Raw genomic sequence first — 27,017 nt, 5'->3', positions numbered from 1 at the left:
GAGCAGAGACCACTTTTATTGGGATGGCTTCGTTTGAAGAAAAGGGAAAGAGACAAAGCCAGGAGAGACAGACTCTGCTAACAGATGCAGGCTGGCTCTCTGCCCCATGCTGAGCAGAGAGGGGGACTCTGCACCCCCTTCCATGCCACTCATTCCTCGAGACTAAGGTATGTTCAGGCTTCAGTTCACCTTTTTGAATACTTGCTTGCAGACCACACCCTGCACTCTCATCTCCTGAAACAAAAACAGATTCTTGTTATTGGCCAAAGCAAGGTCACACTTGGGGCTCAGCGGATCCAGGGGCAGGGACTTGGAAAATACTCCGTGACTGCTATTTCTCCCCAAGAGTTGGTCTGAACTAGACAATTCCTTGGCGAGTCAGTTGAACTGGATCAGTGGACATCGGTCTTGGCTATGCACTATAGACAGAGCTGGCTGGAGGCAGATGCGGCTCAGAGCTGACTGACAGGGCTCTCAGATGCCTCCCTCCGTCTACTACCCTCGACAAGCCAAAGGCTTTAAGAACGTCAGGCCTGAGCCCAGGTCAGAGTCTGTGTGCAGGGCTGCAAGAAATCAGGGCCAGACACAAGGCTCAACCCCCAAAGGCGTCACTGCAGACCAGGGTTGCAAACCAGCGTGGTGGTTCCAAGCTTCAGCTGCAGATTAGAGTTACTGGGGGAGTTTGAGAAATGCCTGGGTTCTAGGCTAGACTGGTATCAGTATCTCAGAGGGTGAGGTCCTGGAATTGCTATTTTTAAAAGCTCCAGGGTAGTGCTAAATGCAGCTAAGAAAGTCCATGCTCTGCCTCCAGGGCAACCCCTGCTGAGTGTTGCCAGCAAGAATGACAGCACAGTGTCGCCACACCTGCGAAGCTTTTTGTTTGTTTGTTTGTTTTGGTAGGAGTCTAGAAATCTGAATATTTATGTGACATCTCCCAATTTTTAAATTACTGGCTGAAGAAATTTGAAGCCCACGGATGGCCAAATAAAAGAGGCCTGTGGCCTGCACTTTGCAACCTCTGGCAAAAAGCCACAGAACTACTGAGCTGACAGGGCCAGTGGAGATCACATAACCTACCCTCATTGCTCTGCAGTTGAGGAAACAGAGGCCCAGGAGGGAGAAAGGCTCAAGGTCAGACATTGCAGCCCAGGCTCTACACGAGCCGACGCTGCCTCTGAATATGATGTGTCTCCTCTCAGCACTCACATGTCCCAAAGCTCCTGCAGACCCTGACCTTGGCAGGAGCCCTATGGACTAGGATGGCGTTTTGCAGATGAGGTTGAGGGAAGGAAGGCACCTCCCCAAAAGTACGCGGTGAGTCAGAATAGACCCCAGGTCACCTGGACGAGGCTCCTTTCTCAGAAGGAAAGTAGCTGGGGAGTTCCAAGGCGGCAGAAGGAATGACAGGGGGTCTCTGCTCAGACGGCAGGTGTTATTTTTAGCCCGCCAGAGGCTAAGCCCCCTACTCTGGATTTGGATATGCTTTTCCCAGACAATGGATAGAGTAGAAGTGGCTTTGACGAGTGATCCCAAGGCTGGAGGACAGGGTGAGTGGGGCCCACACTTGAGCCGAGAAAGGATTCTCCTCCTCCAACCTAGATTGTAGAGATGGTAAGCAGATAGGGTAGGGAGTGCCCGGACATAAAGAAGCCATTTTTGGCCTGAGCCATTTTGTGATCTAAGCCTGGCTACAGTGCTTGCCCTTGAACAGGTCTCAGTAATTACTGATCTTAAGGGAAGTGAAGAAATGCAGGAACCAAGGAAAAGCAGTCAAGTTCAGGGACTTGTTTATCACAGTTTATCACAGTTCAGTGATAAAACAGAGGCTTCGTTCTTCCTCAAGGAATACACAGAACCAGCTTTGAGTTCCTCGGGAACTAAGGCCTCCACCCAGGGGGAGGATGGGATTGTGATGTGGACCTTTTCTGACCCCCATGACTTCAATCAATTAAAGCTTGGGGCTTCCCTGGTGGCGCAGTGGTTGAGAGTCCGCCTGCCGATGCAGGGGACACGGGTTCGTGCCCCGGTCCGGGAGGATCCCACATGCCGCGGAGCGGCTGGGTCCGTGAGCCATGGCCGCTGAGCCTGCGCGTCCGGAGCCTGTGCTGCGCCACGGGAGAGGCCACAGCAGTGAGAGGCCCGCATACCGCAAAAAAAAAAAAAAAAAAAAAAAAAAAGCTTGGACTCTGTTGACCTTTGCCCCATTTCAATGCTGAATTCTCCTCTGCTCAAGCCCCTTCATGAATACACATGTGCCCTTGGTTTAAAACTTCCCCAATTTTACTGTTCAGGGAGACACAGCTTTGGGAAAGGTCCCCGGTGTTCTCCTCACTTGATCCAGGTAATAAACCCTTCCTTCTCCGGATGGCTGGCTTGGTTGTATCTTTTGGCTCGACACCCACCAAGAGATGAACCCAATTTTCAGGTAACAATATCATGTCTTGAGAAGCTTAGAGAACTCGCCTGGCTCTGGCTAGCCACAATTTGACATGGTGAAAACAGGTATCATTTGGGAGCAAATGTAAATTCTGCTACCTTCTGGCTGTGTTACTTGGATGTGAGCCTCTGTGTCCTCATCTCCAAAATAAGAACCTTAACAGTACCTGGCCCATTGGGATGCTGAGACAATGGAAAGAGATACAGAATGCTCCACATCTCATGCTTAGCAGATGCATCTCCTCACCTCCTCCCTCTGATTGGACAAGTGGGTCAGCCTAGACCTTGAAAACACATTGCTCAGTTTTTAAAGTCACTCAAGCATCTTCCCCAGGGCCTTGGAAGTGAAGCTTCAGAGCAGAACCAAGGTCCACCCATGGCGCATACTTCCAAAGTCCATCCAGACCCCAACATGACCAGGGCCTCTGGGGCCCAGCTTGGCTTACCTACCCCCGTACCCCTGGAACCTACCAGGTGCAGCTCGTCACCCTCAATCCACTGGGTCCAGCCACGTCCCTCCTTCTCGCCCTTCTGCACACACTCGAGCTTGTCCCCGTCCCAGCTCACCGTGGTCTGCGGAGCCAAAAACCACAGTTGTCAGTCTGGAGCCAGCAGCCCCTGGGCGCTGGGGGAGGGGCAGCCCCAACCTTGAGAATCCAGGGTGCGCTCAAGTCAATTTCATTTCAGAAAATCTGCAGCCTCATACTCCTTGTCCATCACGTGCTCTTATTAAAGCAGGCAAATCGGTTTTTTTTTTTTTTTTTTTTTCCGGTACGCGGGCCTCTCACTGCTGTGGCCTCTCCCGTTGCGGAGCACAGGCTCCGGACGCGCAGGCTCAGCGGCCATGGCTCACGGGCCCAGCCGCTCCGCGGCATGTGAGATCTTCCCGGACCGGGACACGAACCCGTGTCCCCTGCATCGGCAGGCGGACTCTCAACCACTGTGCCACCAGAGAAGCCCGCAAATCGGTTTTAAAATTCACAAAAACCTTCATAAATTTCATTTAAATGGATAATTAGGGGAGAAAAAGTCACTGGGGCGGGAGCTGTCAGTGCAAAGGCTGAGAATGGGGCTGGGAAGGGAGGAGGGGTTTCTGAGGGTTGAGCGCACACGGGGTTTGGGGGTGCGTGACGGCTGCTGGCCTGCATCTCGGTGGTGAGAGGTAGACTTCTTAGAATATCCTACTCATCCCCAGACATTCATTCATTCATTCACTGTTTCAACCTTTGCAAGGTCTTGGGACACCAAAAAAGAGGCCCCCCACCCGCCTCAAACATCTTTTCACTGCCTGGAGAATGACCTTAGATATACATCACCCTCTGCGGGTACAAACGGCAGCTCTTCCAGGCACTCTCGGCGCTCACTGGATCCTCATGACTGTCCACGTGGAGCATGGGCTAGCATCTCTGCTCTACAGATCAGGCTACGGTACTTGCCAAGTCCCCCCAGGTGTCAATGGCAGAGCCAGATCAGAACACGGATCTGTGACGTTCAGAGGTCCCCCTCCCCACTGGACTACGCTGCCTCCCTAGGTGCCCAGCGTCACCAGAGTTACAGACCAGAGGCTGCGGGAGCCCAGAGGAGACTCAGGGAAGGGAGGCGCTGGCAGGAGAAGGCACCAGGCTGGGCTTTGAAAGACAGGAGAGCGAAGCGGAAGCAGAGACAAGCAGGCGCGGGAAGAGAACGTTTCTCCGCGGACCACGACCAGACGAAGGCACAGAGACTGAACAGCGCGGGGCGTGCTCAGGAAGCTCCTCAGGCAGGTTCCACATTCCAGGGGACCGTGGGGGAAAGAGGAGGAAGCCCCCGGTCTGCCCGCCCGTCTAGCCTCCGCCCCTGCCTCCGCCCCACCTTTGAGCGCTCACATCTTCCCTGAGCCCCGCGTGCCCCGCCAAGTACTGGGCGTGCTGAAGGGCAGACAGACAGCAGGAGGAGGCCCAGCCTGTGCACATGGACCCACCCAGAAATACAGGGCTCGAAGTGCTGGAATGTAGAGGGGAGATGGTCCAGGAGCTCACACAGGTCTAGACTGGGACCTGTGTGCAGTGGGCATCTCCCGTATCTGCAGCTACCCACCTCCCATCCACATGGGCCCTGCCTCCCCCTGTAGAGGTTAGAACCCCATTTGCCCCTTCACTGTGTGGCTCTGAGCAAGTCCATCACTTCTCTGGCCCCCCCCCACCCATCTGTCATGTGAGGTGTCAGAGGCCATGAACTCAGAGGCCTTGGCTTTACAGAGGTAAGGTTCTAGGATTCTTCTGTTCCTGCCATGCTCAGCTGAGAGAACAGGCAGCTAGAGCCTGATAAAGATTTAGGAGAGAAAGAGGAATCTGGGAAATGGGTGTGGAGTGAGTGGGCCTCTCCCTAGGGAGCACCACCTCCCCCTTCCTCCCCAACCCCCAGTCTCACGCCTGAGCTTGTGGATCTCTACCGCCCTCTACTGTTGGGATGAAGAATGCAATGAGAGGCGGGCACAAGGGGGACAGGTGGAGCCAATGTGCCCCCAGCTCTGCACAGGCATCAATCTGCCCTCTGCTCCTGGAGCCCAGAGGGAGAGGGGCACAGGAGGACCTGGTGGGGGGCAGGCGGTTCCTCTCCCTGGTGCACAGATCACTCGGGGCACATGTCCAGCCCCAAGCCGGAAAGAAGGTCCCACCTCCAAGTCAGGACAGAATGAAGTGAATGTCTGACGAGGTGGGTCGAGGGTAAAGGCCACTAACGACCTCAGGCCACCGACAAGATGCCCATTCACTGGGTGCCTTGTCCATGCCCAGACTGTGAAGGGAAGTGGGGACTGAAATCAGACGGCCCTCAACTTCAAGGAGCTCGTAAGAACACTTGGCCTCCTCATCAACTGAGCTTCTCATCATGAGTTTATCCAGAAGTCTACCCTGCACACTGAGGGCTCCAGACGGTATCAGAGGCCAAGAGAGACTCACTGGTGCTCAGTTATAATAGATACACTTCTGTCTTTACCGGAAATATTAGAGTCTATGAGCATATTCATCCCCTCTGTCCTGGAAAACTCGAGAAATGCTCAAAAAAGAATAGAGTAGTAACAAGAATACCTAAAATCTTGTTTCTTCAGAGATAATTAGATTTTGGTGTATTTCTGTCCAGTCTTTATATGTGTGTGTGTGTGTGTGTGTGTGTGTGTGTGTGTGTGTATACACACATGCACACATATATTTTTGTTTTTAAAAAGTTCGGATTGCATCATTTATGGTTTTGCACTCTAGTTTCTTCACTTAATAGAAGCAATTTTCCACTTCAACAGATATTCTTCATAAGCATTATTTTAATTGTTATATAATATTTAGGAAATGGCTATGTAATTTGTAGTGCCCACCTAGCACAAAATGAAAATGAAGCCTCCTTTTTAAAAAACGATTAAGAATTTTAAGACAGTGACAGCAGAGCATTAAACCAAGTGAGGGGCCCTTCTGGGCACAGAAGCCTCTGGGACTGCAGTGGTCACAGGCCCATGAGGACAATCCTGGTAGTATTTCATTGTACATACATACTTATTTAGCCCATTACCCATTCTTGGACTCTTAGGTTATTTATAATTCTGTGCTACTACAAAGAAGACTTCCTTGTATACAGTTTTGAGCACAACGTTTCTTTAGAATAAATTTCCGGAGGAAAAATTGTCGCATGAAAGAGTGAGCGTATTTTTAAGGCTTTTGATAAGGATCACCACCTTGATCTCCAAAAGGCTCACACCTGCTTCCCTTCCAATGTCAATGTCAGAGAATGAGCATGAAAGAGATGTTCATTAATAGTAAAGCAGGTTAGGTGCTTCCCTGGTGGTGCAGTGGTTAAGAATCTGCCTGCCGATGCAGGGGACATGGGTTCGAGCCCTGGTCTGGTAAGATCTCACATGCCGTGGAGCAGCTAAGTCCGTGCACCACAACTACTGAGCCCACACTCTAGACGCCAGGAGCCACAACTACTGAGCCCACGTGCCACAACTACTGAAGCCTGTGCACCTAGAGCCTGTGCTCTGCAACAAGAGAAGCCATCACAACGAAAAGCCTGCTTACTGCAACGAAGAGTAGCCCCCACTCACCGCAGCAATAGAAGCCCGCGTGCAGCAACGAAGACCCAACACAGACAAAAATAAATTAAAAAAAAAAAATCTAAAAAAAAAAATAGTAAGGCAGGCTAGGGAGATTGGGATTGACATATATACACTTACATGTATAAAATAGATAACTAATAAGAACCTGCTGTATATAAAAACAATTAAATTAAATTAAAAAAAAAACCAGTAAAGCAGGCTTTGCTCCTGTGCTAACATGTTACACTTTCGGATTCATTTGGCATCTTTTAACAAGGACCGTTTGGATATAGATAATAAAAATACCTTACCAAAAGAATGATGGATGGTGCAATTTCAGGCTTCATGATAGATCGAGGGATTCAGGGAGCAGAAGGCTCTTTGAGCGTAGAGAAACCTTTCTTAGAGCCCTACAGATCAGACCCTCAAAGAGAGGGATCCTTAATGCACAAATGCTATGTCAGTGTCCAGAGCAGGCGCTTTCTCAAGCCCCGAGTTCCCGCTGACCCTTGACCCAGAGTGAGTGGGACAGAAAAGAGACTATTCTCGTCTGTATTGGATATACAGAGGAGGCTGAGCTCAGAGAGGTTAGGTGACTTTCTCGGTGTCACCCAGCTAATGAGGAAAACAATTTGGGCTGGAACATGGGCCTTGCGTGACTCAGTGCCCCCTTGTTTCCCAGGCCAGGCTATGCACCCAACCGATGTCTGCTCAGTTTTTGGGGGGTGCAGAGAAAACATGGGCATTATGCTAAGACTGAGCAGCCCCGGGAGGAACACACTTCAGTTTAGCCCAACCATTGCTGGGTGTGGGGTGCTGGGAGCCAGAGTCCTGAAGGCCCCTGGGCTAAGAGATCACCGAAGAGACGGGCAGACAGAGAATTGCCAGGCAGTTACGGCTCAGTGTGGTAGGTGCTGCCATCAGGGGAAGCACAGGGGCTGCAGTGCCCAGGAGGGCCCCTCATTCTCAGAGGAAACACAGCTAGGTTTTTAAAGTGGGAAGGCATCCCAGACAGAGTGAATAACGACAAGCAGATCAGTGCTGAAGGAGGGGCAAGTACGAGGCTGGGGGGTAGACAGAGTCATAGCGCCAGACTATAACTGGGACTGTGGCCTGGACCATGTTTTCAATGCCCCCCAATGCTGCCTGCGCCCTCACATAGCCCCGTGGCTCTGATCTGCTGGGTGGAACACTCCCCGGTGGGCCAGGGAGTCTGCTGGGCTGTCCTTTGGGAAGCTCAGCTGTAATTTACCCTGGGCTTCAGGTACCTGCCGCCCTCCCACCCTGTATCAGGTTGACCCAGTGTTGACAGCATCGTCAACAGACCTGGGTCCTCTGTCCCTAACTGTGTGGAATGACCTTGGGCAATAGGATGAACCTCTCTGAGCCTCAGTGCCATCATCTACAAAAGGGGGATTCGTGGTACCTGCTATGGCCGACTGTTCCATCGGGGCTCCCAATGGGTCACATGCCATTCACGCCCTTGTGAGGCCCCGCCCACGCTGATTCTGGCCTTGGCTTCGCGACTCGCTCTGGCCAACAGGACAGCAGCCAGCGTGGGGTAACAGGCGCCTTCAAAAGCCCTTGTGCGCTGGGGGCTTGTCCTCTCGGGACCCTCGCCTCTGGGAACCGAGCTGCTGTGCTTTAAGGAAGTGAAGGCTATTCTATTAGAGTGAAAGCCCACATGATAAGCCCCAGACGATGAGAAAGCAGTCACTGCCAGAGGCTGTGACAGTCTGTTGGTCGCCCCAACCGAGCCTTTAGCTGAAGGTAGTCACACGGAGCCGTGGACACTGAATCAACCTACAGCATCCTGAGAGCGCGTGGTGGCTGTTTTAACGTATCACGTTTTGCGGTGGTTTGTTATGTGGCTTTGGATAACTGCAAGACCTACTTTACCAGTGTATGCGGAGGATGAGAGAAAACAGACATGAAATGCATAGGGCTGGCACAGGGGGCCCGAGGTCATGGTAATCACGATGTCCAGAGCTTAGATAAGGCGGGGGGGGGGGATTTGCCTGTAGAAGCTGAACAATAACTTGAGCCTTTCTTTTCTAAGTCGGAGATTTGTGAAGCAGTGACGGACAAGCCATTCACCATGGCTAAATGTTTCAGGAGCTCCTTCTTTTCCGGGAGACTTGGATCCAAGAGGAGACCCTGCAGGGGCTGCCCGCTGAGCCGGGTGCCCAGGAGCCCTGCGATGTCCGCTTCCCCTAAAATTTAATTAGTCTTTGTTTAAGCAGAAGATCTATTTGGAGACTCCCCACTGACAGCCGCGATGGCTCTGAAAATGCGATTTAGTTCTCCCACGTTGCTGTTCCACGTTCACATGGGGTGGGCATGGATTTTCCTTTCTAAGCTTTGTACCCTGTGGGAATAAGCCAGCCATGTCCCAGAGGACCAGATTTGTCCTAAGAACAGAAAAGGGGGGCGGGGAGTCAGGGAGGAGGACCATCACCTACAAACAAATGAGAGGAAAGAAGCAAAAGAAAGAACGTTGGGAGGGGGATGTAGCAAACAAGGGTCACTTGTTTTCTTGTGACACAAAACATAGCTTCTGATAACGAGGACTCCTTCTGTGACCTCCCTCTGTGGTGAGTGGCCACCTCTGCCACACCAGGCAAAGTCTGGGACGAGGCTCAGCTTGCCCTGTGAGTGCAGATCTGAAAGGGTCCTTAAGAGGTCATTCAATTCAGTTGCCCAGCTTGGACACTCACCATTGCTTAATCCATTTAATCAGGGTCTAGTGGGGGAGTTTCAGGCAAGAAGATGTTTCTGGTGCTTTTCAAGTGACACAGGAAGGCAGATGCCAGTGCGGGCTGAGGTGGGTGTGGTACCAACCATGGGGATAGGCAGAGCTGCCCAGCGCCCCACTTCTGGGAACTCCATCTTGGAAATGAAGCCCAGACAAACCCAAGAACAAGGGGAAAGTATGGCCACCTTCAACTCCCCTCCCAACGGTCATTCTCACCGCCTAGACCATCCGAAGTCTGCAAAAGAGCTGGTGCCCAGGGCAGCTGGTTCTAAAGCAAAGCCGGTCTCACTTTTCTATTAAAAACTAATAACCTCCAACACTTTGGCCTTGTCAGCAGCTCTCCCGGAGATACATGCACCAAAAGGTGAGTGAAGACAGCTTTGTATTACTCTGACAGGGGACTGTCACTTCAAAAGCCGTTATCCAGCTCCCCTGACCACTTAGAAACCCGAGCTGGCCCTGGGGTGACATAGAAAACTCAGCTCCCGCAGGCAGCCTGGGGAAGCTGGCTCCAGGGAAGCCTCGAGGCCCCTCACCCTGTATGAGTGACCTATACTGGGAGTGACAGACCATTCCCACTAAATGGACCCATCTCTTGGCAGTGACCTGGCATGAACAACAAATAGTGGGATTCAACTTGGCTGCCAAGAATTTGTGACGTTCCTTAAAGCTCCCACGTGCCCCAAACATCCACTCTCATGAGCAGGGGGAAAATGGATCAGCGGTCCCCACAACTCGCCCGCCCAGCTCTGGGAGGCCCTCTGCTTACAGAGCTGCTTCCCAGAGGGCTGGGACTGGACCTTACTGTCTCTGTGGTTCCAGAGCCAGGTCCTCAGAGGGGAGGTCTTGTCCATGGTGTTGCTCCTTGCAAAGGGCAGAGCCAGGACTGACCCAGGTCTGACTCCCAAGCCTGTGTTCTTTAAATTTAAGGGGAAAATTGAAAAACCAGACAGTGACTAGACACTTTCTAGCATGACGTGAATCACTAAAAGATACAAACTGGCCATTCTTCCTGGAGTCTGATGTTACAGTGTGCTTCACCCTTTGAGGGTTTCTGGAATAACGAGAAGGTTCTCAGTCTCCGGTGCCTGTGAAATACGTGGGTGGGTGGGAAGGGCAGGGAAGGTAACTGAGGACCTGCCAAGTGCCGGGTATGGTGCTGGGGGCTTTCCACCTCAGGATTTAGAGCCAATCAAAATTAGGCTTGTTAAGTAACCAGCCCAAGCCTCCTTGGGGTTAGGGCTTGAGCCATCATTTGAACCCAGTTCTTTCTGGCTGAGTCCATGAGCTGCCCTGCCTGGGAGGTCAGGTTGGGTGAGCCTCTGATCCTTTCCCAGGGGAATGGCAATGACCTAAAATCAGCACATTCGGGGGAAAAGCCGATTCATTCTGTAAGCATATTAAAACTAGATTAATAAGGCCTTAAAACACGAACGAGTAACTAGGCACATAAAAGCCATTACAAGCAACAGCTACAGACCAGTAAAGCCACAGCAGGCCTTCGTGCGCATGGGCAAATATGATTCCAACACCATGAAGAAGCGGACAGCAAATGATAACACGATTCTTAGGACAAACTAAATGATAAAATGTTAAGACTCATGTTGACATGAAATATTTTAAATTCCTTAAACATTCCAGAAAGTGTCCAGGCTTAATTTTAAAACAACAAACCGTCAGAGAGCTCAAGGCCCCATGAGGCCAAGGTTCTGGATGCGGGGGGTGGGGGGGAAGTGAGGCTGGAGAAGGTCACAGGGATCCTGTGGGACTGGGCTCAGTCATTGTGGGGGCCCAGCACTGAGGGTGGCCCTAAGGCTGGGCTGGACCCAAGCTCTGCCGTGGAGCAGCTCAGGCTGGAGGGAAGACATGCATGTAAACTGGCATCAACAGCACCTGTGTGTTGTGTGCTGGGTACTTCCCGGTGTAAGTAATAACAGCACTGTCACTATCACCATCACCGTCATCACCCTAAAATCATCTATTTAATACTATGTGCTGGGCAGGGTATTAAAGCGTGGGTCATATCAAGTTGATTCTTTAAACCTCCTGGAGCAGTTATGCTTCTCCCCATTTTACAGATGTGGAGACTGAGGCTTTAAGGTCACCCAGCCATGAAGTACAGAGATGAGGTTTGACTCTACAGCCCATGCTCTTGGCTACTGGGCTCTGCGGTTCCCTGGTCTAAGCTGACCCTTGAATGAGCAGTAAGACTTTGCATCATGGTTCTGTGTAAGGAAGCATCATTCAGCAAATGCGGGTGCCACACCTGCACACCAGCCTCGTGTGCTAGAAAGAGAGGCAGGGAAGGTGAGGATTCTGTTCTCAAGAGCTCACAGACTATTGAAGACAAGCAGACAGAGAATTCCAGCAAAACGGCAAGTGCTGGGTAGAGGCAGATGATGGTGATTTTGGAAGTGGGAAGGCACCTCGTCCGCCTCTGAAGTAGAGACAGAGGTCCATCAGGGAAGCCTTCCCGGAGGCGGTAATGCTGGAACCGACACCAAAACACATCAAGAGAGTTACGTGAAGAAGTAGAAACTGGAAAAGAGGAACGAGGGAATCCCAGGCAGAGGGGACAGCCTGCACAGATGCAGGGAGGTCAGGGGCTGCATGAGTGAGGCTTCTGAATGGGCTTTGCCAGGCTGGACACTCCCCAGGGAGTGTGATCCTGCACCTCTGACCCTAGAAGTTACCAGCATCTCTTCTTCCTCACTTCACACCTATGTGGCTCCAACCGGCCAAACCTGGTACAATGGAAAATCCAAATATTTGCTCAGCTGGCGGGCGGAGCTGGCTTTGCTGCTTGGGCAAGTGTAAGAAATCGGCCTATTCTCAGGTTCACCTGCAGTGGGGGTGGAATAAAGGAGGGGCCGTGCTGCCAGAAGGTGCCCAGAGGGGCTCAGGAGGGCAGAGCCCACCCAAGGCCTCATCTCTTCCACGAGAGCCTCTGGCCCCTATCTTTTATCTTTCAGGGCGAACAGAAACAAACAGTTCCCAGAAGATAAAAGATGGTAGCTCAGTAACCAGGGAAGAGTGAGCAGGTCAGGATCTCTTGACCAAGAGTTCTCTGGGCTCTGGAATCCTTTTATTCACCGTAGGATACCAGCCCCTACCTTAGAATCTGTGGCAGAGAAAATGCACATTACCACTTGTTGAATCAACAGAATGAATGAGTGGCAGAAAACATTCTAGGGGTACTCTTGTAATTTACACCTTTTTTTAAATGACAAAATATCCCAGGCGTATGTTTCTTCTTCCATAGCTTAGTCTTATATACACAAGTTAACCACTGGAGTGACATTGGCCCCGAGTTTCTGAGGCCTGGAGTGCTTAGTCATCATGCCAGGAAGAGCATGAGTCATGGTTTCAACCCCCTTCTCCCCAGCTCTGAATCCATGTCCTGCCTACTGCTCCCACATGAACATCTTGCTGCCATGGACGCCATTGCCATTGAACCTGGCAGGCTGTGGGGCTCGTCTGGTCAGCAGACAGCAGCTTGCCTGACTGAGCTGGGCGTTCAGGAGGGACCTGAAGATGGCCTTGGATAGAGGCGGGCCTGAGCTCCAATCCATCCCCACCTCTTTCTAGCTGGGTGACCCCAGCAATTTACCTTATGAGCCTCCATTTTTTCATCTGCAAAATGGGGCTAATGGGTCCCGCCACAGAACAGAGCCACCAGGATGAAATGAAACAAGGGGTTGCAAGGACCTGTTGCAGCTCTGGACTCTCAGTAAGCACTGGTTTCCGCTCTGCTCTTGGCCTTGCGGCCCACCCCACTGCCCCGCACCGTCCTCCATCAGGGAGGAGAGGCAAGTGCCCTTTCAGGCCAGCCTCTGCACATGTAACCCCGCTAGCTCTTCTCTGGATGGCCAGCTGTCCCTTCACACATCGCCACCTCCAGAATTTGTCTTCTGGAGCTCACAGTTTACAAGGCGAGAGAATTACTAATAACAGCTCGGATTGATGGAGCAGTTGACTGCAGGCTTTCTTGCGTCTAATCCTCATGGTGAAGTAGCTTGTGAAGCAGATCCCTTACTTGATAATAACTCCCATTTCACAGACAAGTGAAGGCACGGGGAGGTGAAGTAACTTGCTTAATACCACCCAGTTTGTAAGTGGCGGAGATAGGATTCCAAAGATGACAGTCTGGTTCATGGACTGAACCGGTTATGACACAGCCGGACTGCCAGGTCTTGCCTCAGAGGGAGATGGGCTGTGAACAAGTAAGAGCTTAGAGGAGGGCCAGGAACAGCTGCCCTCAGCCCGGAAGCCGCAGGTCTCGGCCAGCAGCGCCAAGCCTGGCACATAGTAAGCATGAGAGACATTAACTGTTATTATTATTACAGGCAAGAGATATTCAGAAGATGGGGAAAGGGGAGAGAGAGATTAAGAAGCAGAATCTACGGAACTTGTGGACTGATTGCCCATAAACACTTTCCATTTATCTTCACAGCGATCACTTTCATGGCTACCTAGTGGTCTACGGAATTAAAAACCCACAGTCACTCTAACGGCCTGTGGTTCCTGGGCACCAGCAGAAGGCAGCCTGTTCTGTAAACCACACAAAGCTGGGAGTCAGAGAGATCTGAAGTTCAGTCCCTGGGCTGTAGTTAACTGGGAGTGCGACCCTGGCAGGACCTCAGGTCCCTGTCTGTTAAACGGGAGAGTAGCCCCTCTGTGCTAGGATTGTTGGAGGCTTGAATACATAACATATATCAAGTACTTTTGGAGGTGGGTGCAGGGTTGAAGGTGAAGGCCTGCGCCACTCCCAACACTCTGAGGCCATCCTTTCCTCCTTCAACTCACACGCCAGCCTCCCATGCAGGGCCTGCCTTGGGTGGCAGGCAGCCCAGGGAGGTGGAGTTCCCACCCTGCCTGCAGAGGCCCAGCTCCAGGCACCACATACCTTCTCCCACCCCCATGGAGTCCTTGTGGGCTCTGCTGCTACTTGAGACCAGCCAGAAACGAGAGCCCAGCCCTGACAGACCTGCAAACTTCAGCCAGAGAATAATATTCCAACTCCCACTGTGTACTCACTGGACATCAGGCACTGTGGTCACAGCTTAGTTTGCATAGAGCACACTGAACTTTTCTAAAGTATCTTCCACCCGACGTGCTCCCCCACTGAGATGTGGAGTCCATGTCCCCTTCCTTGGGAAGACGGGTGGGCCTTTGTGACTGCTTCAACCAACAGAGTACGGCAAAATCCTTGCTATATGACTTCAGAGGCCAAGTAGATTATAAGAATGTCATACACTCTGCCTTGTTCTCTTGGCCCTCTCGTTCTTAGAACCCGGCTGCCATGTTGTAAGGAAGCTCAATCAGCCAGTAGAGAGTGAGTATGAGTGAGCCACCTGGAAAGTGGACCCTCCAATGCCTCATGGACATGGCATGCCACAGGGACAAGTCATCCCCTTTGAGCCCTGCCCTCACTGCAGATTCATGAAGAAAATAAACAACTGTTATTGTTTCGGAGTTTCGGAGCACTAAGTTTTGAAGTGGTTTGTTACATAGCAATAGAAATTTGAAATAATTCATCACCACATTTAATTTTCACAACATCCCATCAGTGGTGCTACCTTTGGCTCCTTTTCACAAATGAGGACACTGAAGTCCAGAGGGATAGGGTACCTTCCCCAAGGAAACACAGTTGGAGAGTGGACACAGGATTCAAATCCAGGTTCATCTCAAAGCCAAGGCTCCCCGTTGCTCTGCTGTATCCCATGCTTGTCCAGCTGAACACACTACTGGTATCACTTACTCGGACCCTCAGTTGCAAACCATCATGGGCTGCTGCAAGTTTGGTGTCCCCAGGCAGACTCCATCCACAGGGACTGCATCCCTCCACTCTCATTCATCCCCCATAACTGGGCACCCTTAACCCCAGCACAGGCTTATTACACTGAATCATGACGAGAATATCACTGGAACCCGGGTGTGGGCCAGCCCACTTCCTCATTTCTCTTTCTTAGTAGTTATCACAAGCACGATCTTTGAACCCACGGCATCGGCATCAGTCAGGAACTTGTTAGAAAAGTTCTTGGTCCCTACTCTAGACCTTCTGAATCAGAAACTCTGGATGTGGGGCAAGTTCAAGTCTGAGAACTACTGCTTTAACTACTTACGTGGTTTTTAACCTATGATCTGTGGGCTCTGTATGTCATAGGATGTTTCTAGGTGCAAGTGACAGGAAACCAGTTCAAATAGTTTCAGGGGAAAGAAAGGGCATGTACTTGCTGGTTCAAGTACAGACGAAAAGTCTCAGAATGGCATTAAGTGTCAGGAGTTCCAGCAACCCTCCGATGCTGAGGTTTCTCTCTCTCTCTCTCTCATTTCTGCTTATCTACCGGGCACATCTTATTTTTTCCTTCTGTTGGATTTCTGCATGCAGCCATGGAGGGTGGCAGGAAACGTACGACTGGCCCAGTGCAGGTCAAACGCACAATCATGGGACAGGCCACGGGATACTGTCATGGCCCTGGTTTAAGGTGCTCATCCCAGGAGACACAATGTACTGGGATTTGCAGCTTCACCAGAACCCACAGGTAAGTAGGGGTCATTCCCACCAAATAAGGGGAGCAATGACGGTCAGAAAAACAAACAGCTGTAATCCTCCAGTAAACATCTGGCCAACACAAGTTTGCTTTGCCTGCAGTCTAGGGTATCAGAAGGGCTTTGCCCACTTATTACACATAGTACTGTGGCTTCACCAGGCCCTGTCTTCTGTGCTGTCACCATGGTCCTCAGAATTTGCTGTGAGCCAGGTGAAGCAGCAATCATGGTGCCCATTTTGCAGATGTGAAAACAGAGGCAGCGGGTCCAGTCATTTAAGGTCACTTTGTTAACTAAGTAATAGAGGAGGATTTAAAACCAGATGTCTGACTCCACTACCAGCACTCCTTCTCCACACCCCCAAGCCTAGTCAGTACTGTCTGTGCTCACCTCCAGGTTGCGATGAGCCTCACAGTAAGGAACTCAGCAGAGCTCCATAGGAGACCTCGTAATAGCTTTATAAATAAACTAGTTAGAACCCTTCCTCTGCCACCAGCTGGCTGGATGACCTTGGGCTGAAAAGGTTCCTCAACTCGGAGCCTCAGATTCCCATCTGTAAAATGGGCATAATGATACTCACTGAACAGCATTTGCTGTGGGGACCAAAAGAGAAAAAGTGCTGAAATCATCTGGGACAGGCATGGCACTCAGTCAGGATTTAGCGCGTTATTTTCCTTTGTTCCTGCCTAACGAAAAACAAAACCTAACAAACAAGTGTGATTCTTGAAAGTTACTTTGTGAATTTTATTTGGGTTGCTTTAATTCTTCCCTTTGTAATCCTCAAAAGTATGCTGCTGACACCGATTTCAAAGGTCGAAGAACTTTAGCTAAGACATGAAAGAGACTCCGTGTTTCCTTCCTGGAAAAGACCCTGCCAAATGCTGGGGGCCTGATCTGAGCAGGGGCGGCTCTCAGAAGGCTTCCAAATCCAATGGCATTCTCAGCTCTGCAGCCCACGGAGTGAATTCTGCCTTTGGCATCGTGTTTTTTTAAATAAGAACCAAAAAAAAAATTCTTTAATGAATCGAGAATAGGATCAGAAGAAAGCTGGCAAAAGAATTTAAACCAAAGCATTAACAGCAGTTTGGTAGATATCATGTATTACCATACTTAGATGAATGGATGGATGGAGGAAAGTAAGTCAGGGAGGGAAGGGAAGGAAACATGTAAGTGCTGATATGGAAAGATGCCTAAGAAATATCATCGAGTGAGAAAACAATGTGCTAAGAAGTAGATTTTTTTTTTCTTTCTTCCTTCCTTCCTTCCTCCCTTTCTTCTTTCTCTCTCTCTGTCTCTCCCTCTTTCTGTCTTTTTCGGCTTTAGATACAAATATTGACAAATCACCTTCTCAATAACTACATGGCTGGATGGCTTCTATATTCGAGGAAGATTTCTGCACAGATCCACCAGAAACAGTAACAGTGATAACCTCTGGGGGGTGGGAATGAGGCCAAGTAAGGGAAAGGGTCCTTTCCTTTTCAGTCCACTTTCTCCTGTGCCATTTGAATTCTTTTTTTCCTTTTACAGTGAAAACAAAGAAAGCAACAGAGGGCTGGAAGTGGAAGGCAGGCTCTGTGGAAGGGGTCATCCTGAGTTCAAGGCTGGAGATGAAGCCAAGGCCTCAGCCTGGGAGGAGGTGCTGGCTGCTGAGTGAACGTAGCTGCCTCCCCCAGGGAAAACCTGACCTGGTGTCCACAGGGACGACAAATGGCCCTTCTGCCCCCACCATGCAGAGCCAGGCTCCCGGCTGGGATTCCTGCGGAGGCTCGTCTTCTCCCACAAAAGCTGCTTGTGCTGGGGGAGCTGGGAACCAGGAACCCGATCATTCCTTGTGCCGAAGGGCTCCCTGGCCCTGGCATGGGGAACGGTATTTGAAGCGAAGGAGCATCTCCCTCTTGGAAGGTCCCCACCCTGCCAAAGCCTCCATCTGCTAGATTCGATACATAATACTGGTTTCAAACTGGGCCTGAGATTTCACTTTAATGGATAAAGGCGTGCAGGAGGCGGTGGAGAAAAGCTGAGTCCAGTCTTGATACACTTCTACCAAAACCACAGCCCCGGCTACTTGTGGTCATGTAAAGATCTGAAGAGAAAAGACTGCAAATGGGAGCTGAGCGATCCCGGCTACACAGATCTGAGCCCCTCCACCCATCAGCCTGGGGAGAGACCGCAGAGCCATTTCAGGTGGTTCTGGGCATGGACTACCATGTCCACAGGGGTCCAGCGACGGACTAAGCCAGCATGGGGCCCTCTACACCTGAGTACCTAAGAAACATCACGAGTGTTGTCCACTTTTTACAGAGACACAGGTACAGAGAGGTTTCTTTTCTCCAAAGCGGTGGTTCTCAAGGTTTAGTTGCACCAGAACCACCTGGCGGGCTTATTGAAACCCAGATTGCTGGCCCCGCTCCCAGAGTTTCTGATCCACCAGGGGTCTGGCTGGAGAATCTGTGTTTCTAACAAGTTCTCACGCTGCTGCTGCTGCCGCCGCCAGTCTCAGCTTCGGGAACCACTGCTCTAAGGAACACACGGTGCAAACAATGACGTATGGCTGTTTGATCCTTGACTTTAGGTACCAGGGTGGGGGGAGGGCTGTGGAAGAGTGGAGAAGGTCCCATCTTAAAGAAGGAGCTGCGACAGTGTCCTGGGCATCCACAGGGTGCAGGAATAAAAGGGCACCCAGCATTTTCAGCAGTCTTGATTTTACTGGGGTACAAACAGCCGGAAATACGGATTTTTCTATGACATCTTACAATCTTTGGCAATCATTGGCAACTGGCTCTTAAATTTGTCAAACATTGCGTGAGCCAAACAAAACACATCTGCAGGCCAGATTTCACCCTCTGGCTGCTGTTCCAGAAGACAGATGAGGTTCCCACGGAAAGAGGCAGGAGCAGAGCTCTCTGAGCCTCCGGGCCCTTTGCGGAGGATGGCAGCCTGACCACACCTCTCCCAGAAGGCTCCCTGGGGCCTGTCGGGGCCACATCCAGGCTCCCCACTGGGTCCTCAGCACTGCCCTCTTCCCCAGCCACACCCTGCACTCTGGCCACATGAAGTCTTTGCAGACTGCACCTCTGTCCCGGATGAAACCCCTCCCAGCCAGGCCTTTTCTGACCTCTGGGCCTTTGTGCACGTGGTTCCCTTCACCTGAAATGCGCTCCACATCCGCCCTAATTCTTACTTGTCCTTCAAGGCCCCCTCAGCCGTCACCTCCTCCCGGGAGCCCTCCCTGACCACTGCCTCTCCCCCATTCCCCCATCCCTGCCCTCCTAGCCTGCTGTGCTTCCATCACTGCACTGGGCTGTAATGGCCTGAGGCTGTGTCTGTCTCCTCCACTGGCCTGGGTGCTCCAGGAGGCCTTGCTGCCTCTGTGACCCCGGGCTTGAGCCCAGGGCTGGTGTGGGACAGGTCTGAAATAGCACCTACCAAGTGCTGTTCTCTTGGCCTTGGCCTTCCTCTCGTCCCCTTTCTGTTTGCCTAATTCCTGCCTATCCGTCAAGCCACTGCTCAGACTCTACTTCCTGTGGGAACAGTCCCTGACCTCCCAGACCCGGGGGGCCCTTCTCTGCCTGTCCTTCCCCATCAACACACCATCTCAGTATGAGTGACTGCTTTGGTCTGCTGCCCCCACTACACTGAACTCCACGAGGGCGGGACTCTTGTGCGATTCATCTTAGTAACGCAAGGGCCGCAAAGACAGAGTGAGCACCACAAAATGCTTATAGGACCAAGAAAGGAATGAACACAACAGGTGAGCAATGAGATCCTTGTAATGTGCTGGGAAGTACATGTTAGAATGAGGCCAACCTGATGCTGAGAGCTGGCTTCCTCCGGCCACTGCTCCCGGCTGGCGGCTGCAGAGCACGGGGAGCAGAAGGGGTAGTGGTGCACTCTCTTTGCCAACCACCTTGCCCAGGACCCCCCGAGGGGGGTCCCCAAGGACCCTCCAGGCCTTGGCCATGTGGTCTATTGCAGGCAGCTCCCCTTCATTCACAAGCACGAGGCTGGACAGTTGCCATCATTCTATTATTATCCTAGGCTCTCCCCCAGCCGTGCTCTTCCCTGTGTCCCCCCTCCAGCTGGGCAGCAGGGGAGAAGGGCTTCTCTGCAGTGCAAGGGCCAAGGGAAGGCCAGAGCAGAGGGCCGTCCATCCTCCCAACAGGCAACAGCACGGTTAGCTCATGCCATCTATAATACTTGGGAGGGGGCTGCCCTGAGTCCTGGGACAGCAAAGGTGACCACGAGTCCTCATACAATGTCATTGAGTTTGCCCAGCTGCTGGGCTCCCTGATCTGTTCACCAACCACTGTCCTAATGCTTAATGGCCAAAAAAAGAGGGGGGCCGTGTGCCCCTTCCTTTGTGTCCAAACCCATCCCTTCCACCCCTTTTCTTTTTTTTTTTTTTTTTTGTGGTATGCGGGTCTCTCACTGTTGTGGCCTCTCCCGTTGCGGAGCACAGGCTCCGGATGTGCAGGCTCAGCGGCCATGGCTCACAGGCCCAGCCGCTCCGTGGCATGTGGGATCTTCCCGGACCAGGGCACGAACCCGTGTCCCCTGCATCGGCAGGTGGACTCTCAACCACTGCGCCACCAGGGAAGCCCCCCACCTCTTTTTTGTTACAAGTAAGTGGAGAAGTCACCACCTCCAGAATTCCTTCCAAGATGCCCTCCTCTGGAGCTTCCCTTTGTCACCACTGATCACACTGTGTTCTCACTGTGTGTGCGTCTGTCTCTACCACAAAGACTGTGAGTTCCTGGACATCAGAGATCGTGACATGTTCCGCTGGGTCAGACTGCATTCAAATCCTCCCTCTGCCACTTCCTTAACCTCCCAAGGTCACCCAACAAGAAATCCTGCCTTGGTTTTCTTATCTGTAAAATGGGGTTGAAACCAGCATTGTGAAGGTTCACTGAGTTAAAATAAAATGGGAAAGGTACTTCAGCACTTGAAGAGTACAGGCATACCTCGTTTTACTGCACTTCAAAGATATTGTGTTTTTTACAAATTAAAGGTTTGTGGCAACTTTCATCAAGCAAGTCTGTTGGTACCATCTTCCCAACAGCATTTGCTCACTTTGGGTCTCTGTGTCACATTTTGGTAATTCCCGCAGTATTTCAAACTTTTTCGTTATTTGTTACGGTGATCTGTGATCAGTGATCTTTGACATTACTATTGCAAAAAGATTACGACTTGCCAAAGGCTCAGATGATGGTGAGCATTTTTTTAGCTATAAAGTAGTTTTTCTTTTCTTTTTTTTTGGCCGCGCCACCTGTGGGATCTTAGTTCCCTGAACAGGGCTCGAACCCGTGCCTCCTGGTTTAGAGGTGTGGGGTATAAACTACTGGACCGCCAGGGAAGTCCCTAAAGTAGTTTTTAACTAAGGTATATACACTGCTGTTTACACAGAATACCACTGCACACTTAATAGACCACAGTATAGTGTAACCGTAAGTTTGATATGCACTGGGAAACAGAAAACTTCGTGTCACTTGCTTTATTGGGATGTTCGTTTTATTGCGGGGGTCTGGGGCTGAACCTGCAATATCTCCGAGATCTGCCTATATTAACTAGTGTTCCTAGGTGATCAATAAATGTTTCATACAGTAATGGATGAGGGTGGGAATGAAACAGCGAAGGCAATTAGCCAAGTAAGTATAAGCCAGCACATTCCACAGGTGGCAGTGACCCAAAATACATAGAGATGTTTGCTGTGCCCTGCAAGTACCTCAAGAGTGGGCTGGCACAACCTGACATTTCCCTACAACAGTAGTGTTTTGTCCCCGCGGTGGCCTCTGCAAGGATCCTCCCTGGCGGCCACCCCCTCTTCCGCCACCATTCCGAGCGCAGACTCAGACACTAACTCAGATCCCCTTCAGATGAATCAACAAGTAGGGGGTGAGTCATCCTGGCCCGGGGTTCCTCATCCCCAGACACCGGCACTCCTTCAACCACAGCCCTGACAAACCCCAGACACCTGGCTTCTGCAAAGGGTAGCCACAGAGGAGCCTGGCCCCGAGCGGGAGTGTGGGCCTCAAAGTGCAGTCTCCGGAATCTCCTCTGGGAGCCTCAGTCATTGTAAAATATGGGATTACTAACCCCTCCCTCACGGGGCTGTGGTGGAAAACAGCTGGCACAGTGCAGGGCACGGAGCAGACTCTCAGTAAGGGGTAGGAGGGGGAGGGGAAGAGGCGTCGGGGAGAAGCTTATCAGTAAGCAGAGCAGCTCCCTGCGGGTGGGAGTGAGCTAGCTCTGGACCCAAGACTGGGAAAGGGAGACCCGGAGCACCCTGACCTCCCAGCGACCCCAAGAATGTTGACGGAGGCCCCGGGCTGACCTTCCGGAGGCTGCTGTGGTGGCGCTAATTGGGGTCTCCGGGTCACCAGCTTCCCACTCTTGGGGGCAGGGGGCTCACTCCCTTCCCCCACTGTTGCCTCCTCTGGCCTGGGCTGCTGCGGCACTGACCTACTGAGTAGGTTGTTGGCTGCAAGCTTCAAAGGAAGCTCGGGGCAGTGGAGGACAGGGTAGGGAAGGGGGTGGCCAGGAGCCACACCCCACTTTGGGGATGAAGAGGGGCAGGTCAGAAGGCAGGGTCACGGTGCCCCCTGCTTCCTAGAGTGGCTTCCTGCTAGGTCCTGTAGGAAGTTTACACTTCAGAAGGGTTGCCTGTGTTTCATCTTGCTTTCCTCCCTTCTTTCCTTCCTCCCCCAGCCTACAGTTCAGCCAGAGAAGAGAGTCAACAGATTTGCCTGGAATTCCTGCCCAGCCCCTCCCTAGCTGGGTTACTCTGAGCATGTTGCTTCGTCTCTTTGAGACTGTTTCTTCATCTGTAAAATGGGCGTACTGAGACCTCCTTCAGAGGTTGTTATGAGGATTAGACGAAGGCAAGTGTATAGAGCACCCATGCCGGGACACAGCAGAGACTCAACAAACCACAGCTTTCATTTCGGAGGGTACGCTTGATAAGTCGAGAGCTGCCTACCTTGGGGGCTGGGAATGTGAAGATCTTGGACCCCTAAGAACACAAAGGCGCTTGCTCCCCTCTCAGATGAACTAGCCCTGCCTGCGGTCAGGACCCCTGGGCAACAGATGCCCAGGTGTACTTGAAGCCTCACCATGCACTTGCGGTCGTCTATGCCCGTCAGATCCTCCTCAAACTCCTCCCCGACCTGGAAGTCCATGATGTAGTTCCTAAAAGTGCTCAGCGTCCGGATGATCATGTGGTCGCCGTCCTGCACGATCTCTTTGTCTGGCTTCAGCAAGTTGGCGATTTTGCGCAAGGCCACATTGACATCTGCAGGGAGTGCCGGGGCAGAAAGGAGCAGAGAGTTGACTGGCAAATGCAGAGAACTGTTGCCAAGGTAGCGGGCCCTAGGAGCCCGCTTCTCCCACCCCCACTCCCCTAAGAAAACCATCGGGGTCCTCTGCTCGATTAGCAAGGCCTCTGCGTGCAGCTAGCTGGTCTGTGTCTCTTTCTTTCTTTTTTTCTTTGTTTTGTTTTGTTTTTTTGTTTACAACAAAGTTTTCTACCCTTATGCTAACCTTTTGAAAACTGAAGCTAGCCAGCCAAGCCCAGCTTTCCTAATGAAATTATCCACTTCGAGAGCCAACCATCAGACATTGACCACCATGAACCCTAATAACCCCCGTCCTCCAATTCGCACTTGCTGTACCCCTGGAGACGCCCCTTCCCCGGTCGGGGTGCTCAGGACGGCGGCTTGGCCGGCGGAGGCAGGCGGGTGGGCGGCCGGCTCGGGAGGGCGCCGGGATCCCACCCCCAGCTGCCCGGCCGGGCGCCCCGGGCAGAGCGCGGCGGGCAGCGCTTACCCAGCGCGCGCAGGTACTCCTCGAAATTCTCGTTGGCCAGCATCTTCCAGTACCCGGTAAAGTCGACCGGCATTTCAGGGGGCGACTTGGGCCGGACCGGGACTGAGCGGGTGGGAGCAGATCTGGGCTCGCGGCGCGATCCGGCTGGTGGGCGGCCCGGAAATGTGCGCCCTCGGGGGGTAGGGGCTCGTGGGGCGGCGACAGCTGGATTGCAAGCGCGCACAAAGCCAGCGGGAGGATCCACCGTAGCTGTCGCTCCTCCCCCCTCAGAGGGGCGGGGCCGGGATGTCGGAGGGCCAGGTTGTCCCAGGCCCGCCTCCGCCTAGTTCAGACCTTCAGTTTCCTTTCCTAGGAAGGAAAAGGAGATGGCGGTGGAGGTGAGGGGTGTTTTATTGTTTCCAACTTTTCGGTACCTGCGGGATTCCTTCAAACGCCTTGAACTTCTCACATTCAGCGGCCACTTGAGGGTGGGGAAACATTCTCCTGCGTTTGCTGGAGTAATTAGGGAAAGAGACCACTTACAGGCTTACAGCGCGGGTGGCCGGTGGGGATCCAGAAAGCTGGGCAGTTCAACTCCGGGAAAGAAAAGTGGGGCACTCCCCACATCCCTCCCCCCAAATAAAGCAAGGCCGGGGGACTTCCCTGGTGGCACAGTGGTTAAGAATCCGCCTGCCAATGCAGGGGACACATGTTCCATCCCTGGTCCGGGAAGATCCCACTTACCGCGGAGCAGCTAAGCCCGTGCGCCGTAACTACTGAGCCTGCGCTCTAGAGCTCGCGTGCCCCAACTACTGAAGCCCACGTGCCTAGAGCCTGTGTTCTGCAACAAGAGAAGCCACCACAATGAGAAGCCCACGCACCTCAACGAAGGGTAGCCCCTGCTCGCCGCAACTAGAGAAAGCCCGCACACAGCAACGAAGACCCAAGACAGCCAAAAACAAAAAGTAAAATTAAAAAATTAATTAATTAAAAAATAAAAATAAGCAAGGCTGATGTTGCTTGAAGTAAGTATGGTTAAAAAAAGGCCCTCTGCAGAGTGAAGTTTGAGATCCGCTGCTTTATGCAAATGTAAGCAATTATCAATACACTGTTGACTTTCCCCTCCGCTTTCACCTAGTGGCAGTACAACACTCCACAGTGTTGTGCACTTAGCTTTTCTCACTTACTCTGTTCTGGAGACCTCATTCTTTTGCAGGATATTCCATCGTGTATCCAGCTTGCCCCCCACTGCTGGACATTTATGTGTATATTATTTTCCCATCTTTTGCTATAAGAAGCAGTACTGCAAGAAGATCTTTGAGCGCATCTCATTTCTCACCTGGTGGGTATGTCATGGTGTTTTAAAACCTCTGTCTTTGCCAGCAAGGAGATGACATAATCATGTGGGTTGACTTTTTGACCTCTATTAAAGACTAAACAACTCTTTTAAATTGCTGTTTGCACAACTCACAGCCTAGACGACAGCAGGTCCATTCTCCTCCCACTCTAGCTCTACAATGGCTCCAACCCCACCCCCTCCCCGCCCACCCTCCCCAGGCTCTTGTGAGTCCTCACACTACATCTGGCTGAGTTAGGAAAAGATACCTCTTCATCAGAGTAGGGGCAGCTTCATCCCAGGGAGTGGCTTGGATTTCAGCCTCTCTCACCTGCCCTGCTCCACACCAGGGTTTCTTAACCTTGGCACTGTCTCCAGTTTGGACCACGTAATTTTTTGTCGGTGGGGAGGGGTCTGTCCTACGTCATGTAGGAGGTTTAGCAGCATCCCTGGCTTCTACGTGCCAGATATCAGTTGGCACCTCCCACAAAGATGTCTCCAGACATTGCCAAATGCCCCAGGCCGGGGGCCAGGGGGGTCAAAATCACCCCTGGTTGAGGGCCACGGCTGTGGACAGCTGTACCCCTCATCAGGCCTGTTTCCCATCTCATCTCACGCTCACACCATCAGTCATTCACACAGGCCTTGGCTCTGCAGCCTTCCCTGGCCAGCCCAGGGCTCATCTCAGTGGGAGAGCGGGGCAGCCTATCCCTGCCCCGCCCAGTCTGAAGGTGCCCAGCAAGGGCTGTCAGGGCTGGCTCTCTGCCATGCCCAGTGGGTCCCCTCGTGCACTAGGTAGAGGCTCGCCCCTTCCCCACCTCTCTAGTCAGTTCTCCTTTGTTCATGCCAAGAAGCCAAGGTCTGGCCGCTCCCCCGCACCGCCCCGGCAACTTCGGTCATCTGCTCACCCACCCTCGGTCTTCTGAGCTGGCCCAGGGCACTTAGTTCAGCCTGCTTTTGCCCGGTTCCTGTCTGCCTTGGTCTAGTCTCCCAGTGGCTACGTATACTCCTGCCCTGCTGGGTTTCCTCCCAGGAGGGCTCTCCCAGGTGTAGCCTCTGCTGGCTGTGCTGTTACCTGCAGCTGGGGGCTGGTTGTGAGGGAAGGCTTTAGAGGCAGAACACTTGGTTTGAAGCTGGCTGTGTCACTGTGTAGTTGAGTGATCTTGGTTAAGTTGCTTATCCCTTCTGCGCCTCAGTTTCCACATCTGTAAAATGGGGATGCTCTGACTACCTACCTTTTCAGGTGGTGAGGAGCAAAGGAGATAAGGGATACACAGGGCCTGGCACAGAGTACTGCTCCAGATACACGGCTGTTTGAGCCAGAGGAGTGAGGGAAAAGGCAAGGGAGAGAAGAGGTGCTGGCCTGTGCCCCCTGCTTCTGGGGCCTTAAGATCAATCCAGTGAGTTGAGTGAAAGTGCTCTGTGGACGTGTTGCAGGAGCTTTAAATATCATCACGCTTGTCCTTCCTCAGCCCACTCCATCATGCTTGATTTACTCCATTCATCAGGATTTTGGGGTGCTCCTTTCTATCTGGGGTGATATCTCTTGGGATGTGTAAAGCAAGGAGAGAATCTGAGGACAGAGTGTGAAGAAGAGAGAGGGGACCCGTGAGGGGCTGGCAGGCAGTGAGGGCTCCCTGGAGGGGGTGAGGCTCCAGCTGGGTGTTGGGGATGGCCGGGATCAGAGAGGTAGGGGAGGGGGGGAACGCAAAAGCTAGGGGAGGAGGGAGAGAGGTGAACGAGGGGGTGCTGAGGAAGGGGCAGACTTGTTCCTGGCTGAGAGATTTGTAAACACTCTAGGACATCCTAACCAGACTTCTGTCATTCACTAGCCTCAGAGAAGAGCAGTGGAGATCCAGAGATCCATGACCAGTCCCAGAGAGCCAGCAGGACCACGAAGGAACCAGGCCAGTGGGGAACCACCCTGAGGCTGTATGTGTGAGGCCTGTGAGCAATTCTGGGTTGGGTGCAGGGAGGACAGGAGACAGCCAAGGGCCCCCAAGGTGGTCGCCTGGGGGAGAGGATTGCTCAGAGGAGCTGGGGAGGAAATGTGCCGTTGCATTCGTTAGCAG

General features: G+C 52.2%; 1 protein-coding gene across 1 annotated transcript; it reads right to left on the bottom strand.

Annotated features, from left to right (window-relative positions):
* Positions 1-23,877, bottom strand: RBP1 (retinol binding protein 1). The gene is made up of 4 exons (XM_004278974.3): positions 23,631-23,877; positions 22,919-23,097; positions 2,908-3,009; positions 1-234 (listed from the first exon to the last, which is right to left on the bottom strand). Exons 1-4 carry the CDS (start codon positions 23,701-23,703, stop codon positions 181-183), a joined length of 408 nt encoding a protein of 135 aa, XP_004279022.1. The 5' UTR covers positions 23,704-23,877; the 3' UTR covers positions 1-180.
* Positions 23,878-27,017: the final 3,140 nt, after the last annotated feature.

The sequence above is a fragment of the Orcinus orca genome, chromosome 5, assembly GCF_937001465.1.
Source record: "Orcinus orca chromosome 5, mOrcOrc1.1, whole genome shotgun sequence".
Lineage (NCBI taxonomy): Eukaryota > Metazoa > Chordata > Mammalia > Artiodactyla > Delphinidae > Orcinus > Orcinus orca.
The sequence above is the reverse complement of the archived record's forward strand: the minus strand, read 5'-3'. Positions and strand labels throughout refer to the sequence as shown.